This window comes from Ranitomeya variabilis, chromosome 1 (genome assembly GCF_051348905.1).
Source record: "Ranitomeya variabilis isolate aRanVar5 chromosome 1, aRanVar5.hap1, whole genome shotgun sequence".
NCBI classification, from domain to species: domain Eukaryota; kingdom Metazoa; phylum Chordata; class Amphibia; order Anura; family Dendrobatidae; genus Ranitomeya; species Ranitomeya variabilis.
In genome coordinates, this window is record NC_135232.1 from 103,180,035 (window position 1) to 103,194,602 (window position 14,568).

The 14,568-nt window shown below is 41.1% G+C and overlaps 1 protein-coding gene across 2 annotated transcripts in view; it reads left to right on the top strand.

Annotated features, from left to right (window-relative positions):
• AP3B1 (adaptor related protein complex 3 subunit beta 1) overlaps positions 1-14,568 on the top strand; it is a 298,487-nt gene that overhangs the window by 195,139 nt on the left and 88,780 nt on the right. For both annotated transcript variants that reach the window (XM_077287054.1, XM_077287063.1), the window contains exons 21-22: positions 5,185-5,260; positions 6,366-6,475. In XM_077287054.1, coding sequence (XP_077143169.1) covers positions 5,185-5,260; positions 6,366-6,475 — 186 coding nt within the window. The remainder of the gene's footprint in view (positions 1-5,184; positions 5,261-6,365; positions 6,476-14,568) is intronic.

Sequence of the window (14,568 nt, forward strand, 5' to 3'; positions counted from 1 at the left end):
TTTTTTTTCTTTTTTTTTTTTCTCTATATGGATTAGCGCACATGTTGCTTTTTTTTCTTTCTGGTGATCTGATAGATTCTAACCTAGATCACAACCACAGATACAGACACTAACCACCTCATCGCTGCCGTAGACCACAAGTAATGTTGGTAATCCCTATATAGCTTGGGCGCTTTTTTGATAACATTTCAGAAATGCCATAAACAGATGTGTGCTCGCATACAGGAACACTAAAGTATGTCATTCATGAAGCCCCTGCTCCATGCTGCCCACCATGCTGCCGGGGTGTTCCAGAGAAAATGTACTTAGGAGAGGGAGCCGGTAACATGGACAAGACTAGTCCTAGGTCTTTTTTCAGCCTATATAACCATGTAATATGAATCCACTGCCTTAGATTACAACATTAACCCCCTTCACTTCCCTATACCATCATGGCTTTTGACAATAATCTCTCCACGGGCGTACACATTTACGCCTCCAGGAATCTTACCATAACCTCTCACGATGTTCAACCAAAAGGAATTTGAGCATTGATCTGAAGCCAGTAAAGGGTGCATAGTGATGTTGGCATAAATACTGTATAAAACGGTGTACCTGATTTGCATACTTCCGGGTACATTACGACTAAACATGTCTGGCCTTGTTCAATTCACTTGCATTGACCGAGGCCGCACATGTCTAGTCGGCATGTGATCTTATGTATGCAAAAAGAGCTATGAGGATTAGTAAGTCTGCAGTCGCATAGAGTACCTACAGACTTGTACCCCAAGGCCAGACGACCCCTTAAACTAGTGATGTGTGTGCTTTTTCTTCAGCATTTCCTTGGTACTATTTTACATCGCTTGGCTTATGGCGAACAGTGCCCACAATTCTTACTGTCTCATTTTCTGCCAATTTTCTGTTTCTCAAAATTGGGACTGTTCTATTCAGATCCAGGAGTAGCGTACCTTTCCGTGCCATTTATTCCCAGATACTATTATCATACTGGATATAAAATATTGTGGTACTTTGTTGTTACCATATTTACTTCTATTCTGTTTTTACCACAAGCACTTGTTAAAAAAAAATCAAGAGAAACCTACCAATAAAGCCAAAAGTAAGGCTTCAACTCTAAGATAAGGTGCCCAGGAAATACATGCTAAAATATTCCAGACTCCTCATAAAGCTTCCTGAAGCCTTTACGTAAATGGGCTAAATAAGTAAGTCGTATCGGAATGGTAAGTTTTTAGGAGCCAATACAAGGTAACATTGGGCTATCAGTTAGAGGATGTGGTTTCTAAATGATGCAGAACACACAAATATTTTGGAAGCGAAGGTAAGATTCTGCCAGTAAAGTGCAATTCATGTGCCTCTGTGTGCAGCTATGTCAGCGGTGTGAAATTCTCATTTTACGCACTTTGCAGTCAGAGGCTATGAATTATGCATTGAGCAAGAGAAATCCTCAATCTCCTGCTTCATCTGCTATATGCTTTATCTAACTTCTGTCTCTATTAACAAGATGAATTGTAAATGGGTAAATCTAGATGCAATGTACCCTTAACATCCTCTCTTAGACCCACATTGCCTTCTGCAGTGGAATGAGCGTCGGCCTATTGAGGAAGTTTAAATGAGACATTATCTTGATAATACCAGTATTTGAGTAGCATTTCACTTGCGTTGCCTGTTCCACTTTTATTCCATTGATGCATTGGTATATGCATTTTTTAGATCATGGGTAATATTTAAGGCAAGTTTTACTTTGCCAATGCACACACCTTAAAGAGGACCTTTCACCACATTTTTTCACGTTGAACTGGACACACACAATAATGGCTGCAGAGCAGAATAAAGTGTTTTGGTTTTTTTTTTTAATTCTCTGTTGCAGAGGTATTGGCAATCAGAGTATTTGGCACCTAAGAGGTAAAACCCACTTGGTCTTTTTTTTTATCAGACCGTGTTCACTGTGGGCATGTACTTCTCCTTGTATGGTGCTAACCAATCATAAGCAGGCAGCAACACCGTATGTGCTATCAAGTTAATTTGCTGCTTTGAAGGCTGGTAACTCTGATGAACTTATCCTCTGCAGCAAAAGTGATTCTTGGTCCTACTTTCCTGAGGCAGTCCTTATGGGAGCTAATTTCATTGTCATCATTCTAGTGCTTGATTGTCTTTCATGACTGCACTTAAGGATAACGTAAAGGCTCTAGCATCACATACGTATACATGTTTGCATGTATTATGCAGAACGTTGTGTGGGTAAGTGATGTAAAATTGTGCAGGCTAGTAATATATAAATACACATTTTGTTATACAATGATCAGTTACAGAACCATGAAGAAAGACACATGGAAGCAAGAAATGAAGAAACGTGTCACACAAATCAGACCGTGTTAAACCTTAGATTCCTCACCATACCCTCATTTTACAGTGATAACAGATTTACACACTCTTGGCTCTCTCTCGAGCAGCTTCATTAGGTGCTGTAATCCTGGCCAACTTTTACCTTTAGGCTATGTGCACACGTAGGAAATGTGGTGCAGAATTTTCTGCACTAAATCTGCATCTCCTGGCAGAATCCGCAGGTGTGTTTTGTGTGCGTTTTTTGTAAATTTTTTGTGCGTTTTTTATGCAGTTTTTGTGCAGATTTTACCACTGCAGATTTCTATTAATGGAGGGGTGCAGAAACGCTGCATAAATGCACAAAAGAAGTGACATGCACTTCTTTGAAATCTGCAGCGTTTCTGCGCAGATTTTTCTGCACCATGTGCACAGGTTTTTTTTTTTTTCACATTGATTTACATTGTACTGTAAATCACAGTGCAGTTCTGCAGCGTTTCTGCAGCAGAAAAATCTGCTGCAGTTCTGCACCAATTCTGCACTAAATCTGCATCGTGTGCACATACCCTTAATGTCAATATAAGAGAGCGAGTCAAAATTTTCCATACTCCCTTAATTTCTGTTGGCCGGATCTTATCTTCTCTTTCAGTACAAGGTCACCATGTCACCAGCAGATAATTTTTACTCTCCCTTTTTGTGTGTGTCTGTGTGTGTCTGTGTGTGTATGTATGTATATATGTATGTATGTATATATGTACCGTATATATATATGCCTATGCCTGTCCACTGTATTGTGGTATTGCAGCTATTTACATGAATGGCGGTGATCTGCCATACCCATGTACATGAATGGCATTGTGTCTATGGAAGTGTATGGCCGGGGGGGGTTTGGACACTTCAATTTGAGTATGGCGATTTTGCTGGGACTTAGGGATTTTGCTGGATCTCAGAAAGTGATGTGTTGTCCATGGAGCTCCAGTGGCTCCTCTGTTCAGTTATGATTATTCTAAGGATAGAACACCAGTAGAAACTCCTGGAAGATCCCGTTAACATTATGATAGTATAAATGGGTGCTCTTTTCCTGGCTACTGTTTCAGTTTGTTAAAAAGATGAAATTTTCACAATAGCTGCAAATAATCTTTGACTTTTGCTTAGGGGAGGCCACGGTTAGACCAGTATTGGTGACTTGTCCACCATCCTGGTGTGGCTATTAGTGATGAGCGAGTGTACTCGTTGTTCGGGTGACCTCCGAGTATTTATGACTGCTCAGAGATTTAGTTTTCATCCTGGCAGCTGAATGATTTACAGCTACTAGACAGCTTGATTACATGTGGGGATTCCCTAGCAACCAGGCAACCCCCACATGTACTCAGCCTGGCTAGTAGCTGTAAATCATTCAGCTGCCAGGATGAAAACTAAATCTCTGAGCAGTCATAAATACTCGGAGGTCACCCGAGCGTGCTCGAGAAAACCCGAGCAACGAGTATACTCGCTCATCACTAGTGGATATATGTCACTGATGAGATCTATCTGTTAGAAATAACATGAAGGATTCTGCATGTTTCTGTTGATTTTGTAGCTTTTTTAAGGCATTTTTTTTAAAAAACCTGATAAAATACATGTGGATTACGTTTTTCTTCCCATTTGGTTTGTTTTCTTAGGTATATTAGTAAAAGTGTATTACTAGAAAAATAAATTATGTAACTTTACCAGAAGGCTTTGTTCACACTTCAAAATACGCTGGACTCCCTTCACCTTCTAGAGTTGAAGTCAGTAGGAGACTCATGCAGTTTGTATTCCTTAGGCTGTGTGCACATGAAGCAGATTTGGTGCTTTTTTGTTGCTTTTTTTTTTCTGGCAAAACCTGATGACAGCAAAGTGAATGAGAAACCTTTAGCGTCATGCACACGTTTAAGTATTTTAGACTTGCGGTTTTGGTGCAGAAAATAATCAGCTGCATGTCAATTCTCAAACGTGCATTTTTTCAGCTGAGTTTTTCCTGCCAAGAGATGCAGAAATGGTGCAGAAATTTTACTCAACATGTGCACACACCCTTAGAGTTACAGATCTTTCACAATAAGAAAAAATAAAAATCACAAGGTATGAGATTTCTTATTGTTAGCATGTGAAGGGAATACCGTAGAATTCTATGCTAGAAAAAAAAAGGACCATGTTCAGTGTAAATGTCTGGAGGCAGTGAGAATAAAGATTGGCTAGTCACAGATTCTACCATAACCTCATACTTACAAAGCCATTGGTCACCGGTAAAGAAGATGCATTGCTTGGCTCTTATTTAACTTTTGGGCATGTCACATTTCTAGTAAATGTGCGGAGTACCACAAATATTGCAGATCCCTAGTGCTTTTTAAGGTGGAAAAAGCTGTAGGACAAACTTGAAAAATGTTGACTTAATTTATGTTCTCGTAATAACCCAACATAATTTTTTCCTCAATTGGGAGACGTCACCGGAATGACTGTTGCACGATTTTAATGTTGAGGCTTATTAGTTATTAACGGCCTTCAGCTTGATCTCGAGCCATGGGAACTTGATGGATGCACGCTCTGTAGGAAGATTCATCTTGTGCAAGCCTAGATAGGTCCTCCAGGGTCTTCTCCGCCGTTATTTTGATTGTATGAAGTCATCAGGTTGCCGGTCTTCCTCTTCATCATGTTCCTTCTATTCTTCCAACCATGAGACTTATACCTGCTTAATAGTTGTCTGTTTAAGAACTGTTGCTTCGTTATTCCCTGATACGGACGGTACTTCAAAATGAGTTTTCTTTTGATCAGATGTGTAACAAACTTCATGTGGGGGCAATCATTACCCTATCTGGACTGAAATGTGTTTATTTCTTTTACTCCTAACAGAAAACTGAACGTAAACCTGCCAAAGAGAAGGAAACTGCCAGGAAAAAAGATGTATCCCTTCTAGACCTTGACGATTGTAAGTATTGTTGATGCAGAGTTCTCTGAGTCTGGTTGTGCAGTATACAGATTGGATCTAAGGCTTCTTTCACACTTGCGCCGATACGCGGCCGTCGCAAAGCGTCCGCGCGACGTACCGACGGACGTTGTGCAAATTTGGCACAACGTGGGCAGTGGATGCAGTTTTTCAACGCATCCGCTGCCCATTCTAAGTCCCGGGGCGGAGTTCCGGCCGCGCATGCACGGTAGGAAATGGCGGATCTGACCTCCGAAAAAACTTTACATTGAATGTTTTTTCGTGACGACAGTCCGCCAAAACACGACGCATCCAGTGCACGACGGACGCGACATATGGCCATACGTTGCGATCCGTCGGCAATACAAGTCTATGAGAAAAAAGCGCATCCTGCGGGCACATTTGCATTTTTCTCCCAAAACGACGCATTGTGACGGATCTAAAATGAAGCAAGTGTGAAAGTAGCCTTAGGCTTCTTTCACGCTTCCGTCTTTCACCTCCCGTCGAAATACGACGATTTTTGAAAATGTGGGATCCTGCAAAAAAATTTGCAGGATCCTGCATTTTCCCATAGACTTGTGTTAGCGACGTATCACGACGGATGGACACACGTTTTGTCCGTCGTGCACTGGATCCTGTGGAATTTGACGGCCCGTCTTCTAAAAAAAATGTTTAATGAAACGTTTTTTGTCTGCAGTGGAAAAACGTCCCCCGAAGCCTCCTGCTGCATACGTCATCACACAGAACGGGAGCCTATGGACACTGGATCCTGTGCTCTCTCTCTCTCTTTCAGACCTGTGTCTCTTTTAACACTACTAACAAAAAAATTAAAAAGTCATTTATTTACTCGCTAACCCTCTGCTTACTGTTCTGGGTAACCTTCAGGCAGTCGGAGAGGTAACAGAAGAAAGAGGGTGTTACTTAACCTAAGGATCAGACTACACAGTGTTTGTTTTGTAGTCTGTAACCATGGAGACGCAGAGCTTCTTAAAGAAATCTGTCATGTTTATGTCATACAATAAGAGGAACTTGTCAGTCTTCTCTTGTAGATATCGATGGCTCTATATAAATGACACATTTTTCATTATTTTCTATTCTCCTTTTACAGTTAATGATATATCAACTCCAGTAGCTCTCCCCAAATCTGCCATCCTTTCTCCAAGTTTATTATCAGACCTTCAAGGTTTATCCCTCTCCGCCCCATCTCCAGTAATAAATGTAAGTGAGCTCTGTATTATTTCATTATTCTTTCATTGTGTGCTGGGGTCCACAGCAGGTCTTTGTGCACTTCTCTACCTCGTAGTATGCCATAACCGTCGGCGTGTTTTGGATGTAACCGTTTTGTGACGTGATCTTACCTTCCAGTGTCCTTGTGATTTCATTAGAGACTGTCAAGTATTTGGCCAAGTTTTCCTAACCTTCAGCTACTAGAAGGAAAAAATATGTCCCATTAGGTCATACATCAGCGCTGTTGTTTTGGGAGTTTTTTTTTTTTTTTTTTTTATCATAAAAAATAAAATGGCAATTTCATTTATTTTTTCACGTTTGTTTATACAAATAAATGTACTAACATAATACAATGTGCATTAATTCATAATTGGAATGGGACAATTTAGTTTATGAGCCCCAATGGGGACAGTGCCGATAATGTCTGTAAAGCGCTGTGGAATTAATGGGACAGTCTCTCTTAGGCTAGGGTCACATTTGCGGTTCAGTCCACAGCGTTTCATACGCAACCGCAAACGCATTGCAAAACGCATGATAACGCTGCGGTTTTTTATCCGCATCAATTTACGCATGACGGATTAAATAACGCAGCGTTTTCATGCATTTTTGCATGCGCTTGCGTTGTTTATGCGCATGCGTTTCTTATGAAAAACAACTTTCAAGGAGAATTTCCTTGACACATGCCGCGCCCAGTGGCTGTCTCTCATGGGATTTCTGTATTTAGACCCTTGTGCAAACGCAAGCAGATGCATGTCCTTGCGTTCCCATAGACTGTAATGCGTTGTTTTTACACCCTTCTTCCGCAAGCGTCCGCATGTGTGTGGTGGCAGAAATGTGACACCAAAAAAATTCTAACATGGCGCATTAGCTGCGCCCGGTCGCACACCACCAAAAAACGCATGCGTAAGCAAACGTGGGCTAACTCATGCAAACGCATGCACCTGCGTCTACAATGTTAAAGATAGGAAATCAAGACGCATGTGGATGTATGCGTCAGAAACGCTACAGACACAACCGCAAATGTGAAACCAGCCTTAACCTCTCTATGATGGACAGCTTCCCCGTAGTGACCATGTATACAGAGGAATCACTGTAAGCGGGTGGTGAGAGTGGGGTAAGCACTGAACAGGCAGTGGATGCAAAGGACACCTGTGCCATCTATAGTGGTGTATGAGTATGGGTAGCGTGTACGCTGTGTAACCTGGTGCTTGGTGGATTTGTGGTGCAAATTCTCCAATGCAAATTACAGTACAATATATGCGAATGGGGTTCTAAAAGCGTCTTCTACTTGTAGCACAAAATTGTCACGTTGCTGCCACCCATTTCACCTTTTATTTTTGCAGCTCATTAAAGGGATTGTCCACTACTAAGACTACATCGTCTCATTCTGTGTTTGCCTCTTTAAAGTAAAAACACCTATACTCTCTCCTGTGCTAGCTCCATTCCTGTGGTGTCGGCACTCGCTCTCCTGGGGCTCATGTGAGGCTATCATGTCACGTGATCCCATTACCCAATCAGCAGTGGCGTCACTGTCCCCGCCTTTGGATGTCTTAAGTAATTAAGAGGAAGTGAGTGAGGAGCCAAAGGCGGGGACAGGACTCCACGGTGATTGGGCGCAGGGCTCATGTGACATAACCTCACGTATGCCCGGTAATGCCAGTGCTGACGCCACTGTAACGGCACAGGAGGGGAGTATAACGGCGATTATTTTAACGTGGACAAACATTCAGATTGAGACAGTGTTGTCCTAGTCGTGGACAAACCCTTTAATGAGCAGCAAAGTTTGCATATACTGCATGTGGATTTTGCTGTGGAATTGGTATAGATTTGCGGCGGGATCCACGGTCAAAGCATTTTGCCGTGTCTTGAGCCCCCCTATGACTACACCAATACCACCTTTACAAATGCTTCAGCTACAAACTCCTTGCAGATGTTGTCCTTGGTGGGATTTGGCCCAGGACCACATCGCTGCAAAGCAACAGTGCTACCCACTGAGCCACAATGCTTCTTCCTAAAAATCTGTATTTTAAAATAAATGATCAAGGATTACATTTCTTTTTTTTTTTTTATCTTTTTTTTTTTTTTTTAGACCTCTTTTTGTGATACATAATTGTTTTTTTAAATTTCTTCACTTTTATTACATTATTTAGTTTTTTGGTTCATACCGCTGACACAGCCAGGAACTCCATGACCTGCTATTTGCATACTCCAAAGAAATAGCTTTGAGATCGGAAATAATAACCCTAACTTTTTCTTTTTTTTTTTTTTTTTTCAACTTTTTCCTTCAGTGAGAGAGAAAATGAATTTAACTGTAGGGCACATGCCGAACTAACACTAAGAAATTAATTTATTACCAGGCGAAGGAGAGCTTAGAGTAAGAATAGATGAGTATATGACCCTAATATCAGAGAAATGTAGCAGCCACTTATCCTAGAATATGTCAGACAGTCTATTATTCAAATGATTCAGCACTGTAATTGCATACAGCTTTTATAAAGCCTATCAATAAAGCCGATTTCTCTAAATTCATAGCCGCTGCACATTATTGAAAGTATACTTTGTTCCTTTGTTTCATCTCCTTGGTCCGTAAATGAAGATTAATAATAGAGTATAGTATCGCAATGCCGTTTCTGTACATTCCCTTGTGACCCCGGGGGCCACGTCTGAGACCCATATCGTTACAGAAACGCGCACATTTTCGGCGCATCTAGTCTGGATTGGGTTAATTATAATGAAATAGACTAGAAAATATGTTTAAATGTTCATTTTATTTTTAATCAAATCAAGCTTCGTTTTCGAGTGATTGAAATGTCAGCGAGTCTGTTTTCTCATGCATGCGTCAGTAAATCAGCGGCTGCATTATGCAAGCAATTTATAAGGAGTCCGCGGCTCCTCACTACTGCAAATCGCTGCTAATGTCTGCGACAGGGAGACACCGCAATTACGGCTGTATGGTAAACTATGAACCCTCCGGGGGTAGGATGTGGTGTAAGAATATTGGAGAGTATGACATGATCGCAAAGCCGAGCCTGCGGGATAGATCCTACACAGGAGAGCCTTACCGAAAGAAAGAAACATGATGGGATCCGCTGATGACTGTCACTTTTCTCCTACTGGTTCCCTACTGGATTGCTGTCTAGCTGGTTGGTTTATGCCTTAGTAGCCAATGGGGTCCTTGGTTTAGTGAACTGCGTCATATTTTCCAGAGCCTGAGACCCCTATACACACAAACGTTGCTAAATACAAAAAATTCAACCAAATCGTCAGGTAAAAACTGGGAAAGAATGATCATAACAGGCTAATAACGCTTAAAGAAAAAAAAAAAAAAGTTGTCTATACTACAAAGTAAGATCGATTGTCCATTAATGATGATTTCGATTTTATGTTTTAATTTTTTCCTCACCTTTTTCAAAGAGCCATTTTTTTTTCTCCCCAACATAGCTTGTTTTTTTGCAGGACAAATTGTAGTTTTGAAAGCCACCATTTACTTTACCATACAACGTTCAGAAATAATTGAGGGTTAGGTTAAATGGTGAAAATGATTTTTGGGTTTAATTTTTATTTTGTTTATTGTGCTATAAAAATTAACTGGGATGTTGATTTTTTTTTTTTCAGGTCAGTACAATTTTAGCCATAAAAAAATGTATAGTTTTATTTTTTTTCCATTTTTAGTAACTTGAAAAAAATCTGAAGAAAAGAAAAAATTTGATTTATCTTAATTTGACCTGTGACTTCTTTATTTTTCCATCGATAGAGCTGTATGAGGGCTTACCAAGATGTAGTTTTGGGGTACATACTAGATTTTGAATGCTTTTTATTTCATTTTTTTGCGAAAGTTGTTGTGAAAAAATTAATGGCAACTTTGGTGGTTTTATATTTTTTTCTTCTTTTACAATGCTTACTCTATGGGTTACGCAATTTTTATATTTTAATATATCGGACTTTATGGATGCGGTGATACTAAATATGTAGTTTCTTTTTTTATTTTCATGGGGGGGAAAAAGGTGATTTGAATGTTAGGTTTTATTTATATTTTTTCACTTTGAACCAGCAGTCATTTGATCACTTTTTCTTAGTACTACAGTGCTATTGTATTGCATAATAAAACTCACCGTATCCTCCGAGGCCTAGACTGAGTACAACATGGCACAATGGGGGCCTTCAGTAGATCTCTAGAGGCCATGTAATCCATCGGCAACACACCACTTCCCATCGTGATCATTCTTCGGGGGTCCACTTGTGGCTGGAGCAGATGCCCGGGTGTGATGACGTAGATAGCAGCGCTGAGCGCTCGCTCCAGTTCCTGCTTTTAGAAGCAGATCCCGGCTGTGTAACATCTTCCCAGCATCTACCAGCTTAACACACATTGACCCACTCCATGGAGGATGTATCCGTCATGGAGCCTTAAGGGATTAATGTATCTGTGAACCTCAAGAAAGTTGTCTGTTAAATGACTGGTAACGTACCTTTTATTAGAGGGTTTTCCCTGACTAGAGGGTTTTCTGACAAGACCGATTTTCATAGAACATTTTTTGTAACCCATAAAATGAAAGTAAGGTCCAAAACTCACAGCTGTGTATGTAAGTGGGATTTCTTGCCTTATAAATGTGGTTGGGACCATCAGATGTGTTGAACAGAAGTCTGGTGGATACACAGCTGATAGTACTACTGAATAGACTGTTAGAATTTGTATTATGGCAAGAAAAAAGCAGCTAAGTAAAGAAAAACGAGTGTCCATCATTACTTTAAGAAATGAAGGTCAGTCAGTCCGAAAAATTGGGAAAACTTTGAAAGTGTCCCCAAGTGCAGTTGCAAAAACCATCAAGCGCTACAAAGAAACTGGCTCCCATGAGGACCGCCCCAGGAAAGGAAGACCAAGAGTCACCTCTGCTTCTGAGGATAAGTTTATCCGCTTCACCAGCCTCAGAAATCGCAGGTTAACAGCAGCTCAGATTAGAGACCAGGTCAATGCCACACAGAGTTCTAGCAGCAGACACATCTCTACAACAACTGTTAAGAGGAGACTTTGTGCAGCAGGCCTTAATGGTAAAATAGCTGCTAGGAAACCACTGCTAAGGACAGGCAACAAGCAGAAGAGACTTGTTTGGGCTAAAGAACACAATGGAATATTCGGACATTAGACCAGTGGAAATCTGTGCTTTGGTCTGATGAGTCCAAATTTGAGATCTTTGGTTCCAACCACCGTGTCTTTGTGCGACGCAGAAAAGGTGAACGGAGGGACTCTACATGCCTGGTTCCCACCGTGAAGCATAGAGGAGGAGGTGTGATGGTGTGGGGGTGCTTTGCTGGTGACACTGTTGGGGATTTATTCAAAATTGAAGGCATACTGAACCAGCATGGCTACCACAGCATCTTGCAGCGGCATGCTATTCCATCCGGTTTGGGTTTAGTTGGACCATCATTTATTTTTCAACAGGACAATGACCCCAAACACACCTCCAGGCTGTGTAAGGGCTATTTGACCAAGAAGGAGAGTGATGGGGTGCTACGCCAGATGACCTGGCCTCCACAGTCACCAGACCTGAACCCAATCGAGATGGTTTGGGGTGAGCTGGACCGCAGAGTGAAGGCAAGAGGGCCAACAAGGGCTAAGCATCTCTGGGAACTCCTTCAAGATTGTTGGAAGACCATTACCGGTGACTACCTCTTGAAGCTCATCAAGAGAATGCCAAGAGTGTGCAAAGCAGTCATCAAAGCAAAAGGTGGCTACTTTGAAGATCCTAGAATATAAGACATATTTTCAGTTGTTTCTCACTTTTTTGTTAAGTATATAATTCCACATGTGTTAATTTATAGTTTTGATGCCTTCAGTGTAAATTTACAATTTTTATAGTCATGAAAATACAGAAAAATCTTTAAATGAGAAGGTGTATCCAAACTTTTGGTCTGTACTGTATGTCTCCTGATCTGAACCCAACCGATAACCTGTGGGGAGTTCTGAAGAGACAAGTTGATCATCACTCTACATCCACCATCCGGACTCTATAAGGCTAGGTTCACACTGCGTTAGTGTGACCCGTTTAACGGACTACATTACACCACGGCATAACGCGGTGTAACGTAGTCCGTTAACGCCGCCATTGAATGCAATGGCGGACGCATCGCTAGCGCACGCCCACAATGGGCGTGCGCTAGCGATGTGCCGTCATTGAGTGACGGACACTGAGACGCGGGCTGCAGCGTTTCCGGGTCCGTCACTGCTAGCGCAGATAGAGCTAGCAGAGCTCTATCTTCGCTAGCGGGATGCAAACGCCGGCAGCAGCCCGTTAGCGTATGTGCTGAACGGACTGCTGCTAACGCAGTGTGAACTTAGCCTAAGAGCTCGTTCTGGAAGAATGGAAAAAGATAGATGTTGAAATATGTCAACAACTTGTTAATTCCATGCCTAGAATACTTTATGTTGTCCTTTAGAAATCATGGAGGTCATACAAAATAATCGATTTTTGCATCAGCTAATTTGGGTAAAACTGAAGACTTTGTGATAAGTTATATTAGTAACCTTGCTTTCGTGGTAAGGGTTAAGCATTATTCTAAGAAACTTCTTCTCAACAAAATGATGGAAATTGTTCTCATGTTCAGTGAGATAATCATTAGAATCTTACTTTTTAAAGTGTGTGAATTCATTTATGCCAAGTACTGTAAATCTATTTATACACAGTTCAAAGTGTAGAACATATAAGAATGACTTTATACTTCATGGTTTATATGGGGATGTTTAATAATGACCCATCCTAACTGTCTTCTGGCGACACGTTTAATGTGGTAATGATATAATCCTTCTATGTGGCCAGGTTTCGGCAGTATCCTCAGGATGCGAGTGAACCGCAGGCTAATCGTGTCCGGTTATAGCACTGTCAATAAGTGTTAGGACCAAATATGTTGCTCATAGTTTGGCGAGGTAAGATCTCCCTGCTCACATCTCCAGCAGCGATCAGACATGACGTGGGACATATTCATTGACCTCTCTCCTTTTCCAGCGCGATCATTCACTGAGAGAAGCCAGCCCAAGCCAGACACAAGGCTCATTTCAATTTTAACAATGGTAATTAAAGGTTAATTCACCGCATCAGGATTAACGAGGAAAATACAAATGATGGGCAAGCAGCTGCCATTAGGAAACAACTTTAGAACAATACAATTACATTGGATAGAAAAGCTAATAATATGAGCCGTGTTGTCCTATGGCGACTTGTGAGACCCCCTTGTTCTTTGCTCATAGACGAGGGGGGCACGTTGTCGCTCCCCACATATCTTGGTAGCATTATATGTTACTTTTTATCAGACCCCAGAGTTTGTAACTATAACAATGTCAATCAATGACTTCAGCTTTTGCAAATAAAAACTTTTGAGTAGTAGATTTCTCAAGAACATGTGGACCAACCAAGGACCAGTTACATTTTTATTGATATCTGCAGGAAGCCACCCTAAATACAATATTAATATTTCACATTCAGTGGCTACATGCTTCTGTGATATATATTATTCCTATATATAATATTAACACGTGACCATATCAACACCCTGGTGCCAAAGTTGCTACATCAAGGTTTCTTGGTTTCACCCTCTCACTGAATTACCAGGGATGGAAAGAATAGTTGTAATGTCTGGAAAAAAAACCGACAAAAAATAATTTCTCCACGCTTGTCCTTATCTGCAGTCTAATGACAGACACGGTGATATGTCTTGTTGGCCGTCATGAGGCATCGGCTGTTCTCAGCCACCACGTTGGGTCTATTGAGTGAGTTGATTTCTCTGTAAGAAATGAAAAGAAAATGAAATGTAATTGCAGGTAGATTTTACAACAAAGTATTATATTGTCTTAAAAGGAATCTGACAACAGGTTTTTGATATTTAATCTGCATCATAATGTAGGGGCAGATACCCTGATTCTAGGGACTTCACTTGCTCAGCAGCTTGCTGTAGTTTCAATACAGTGTTTTATTAGCAGGAGATTATCACTGCAGGACTAGGTGTCTAATGCCAGTCAATCTGGTAATCTATGGCCCCTTCACATCACTGACTGGCAACTTGCTGATAATCCACAGTGTACACAGGAAGCAGCC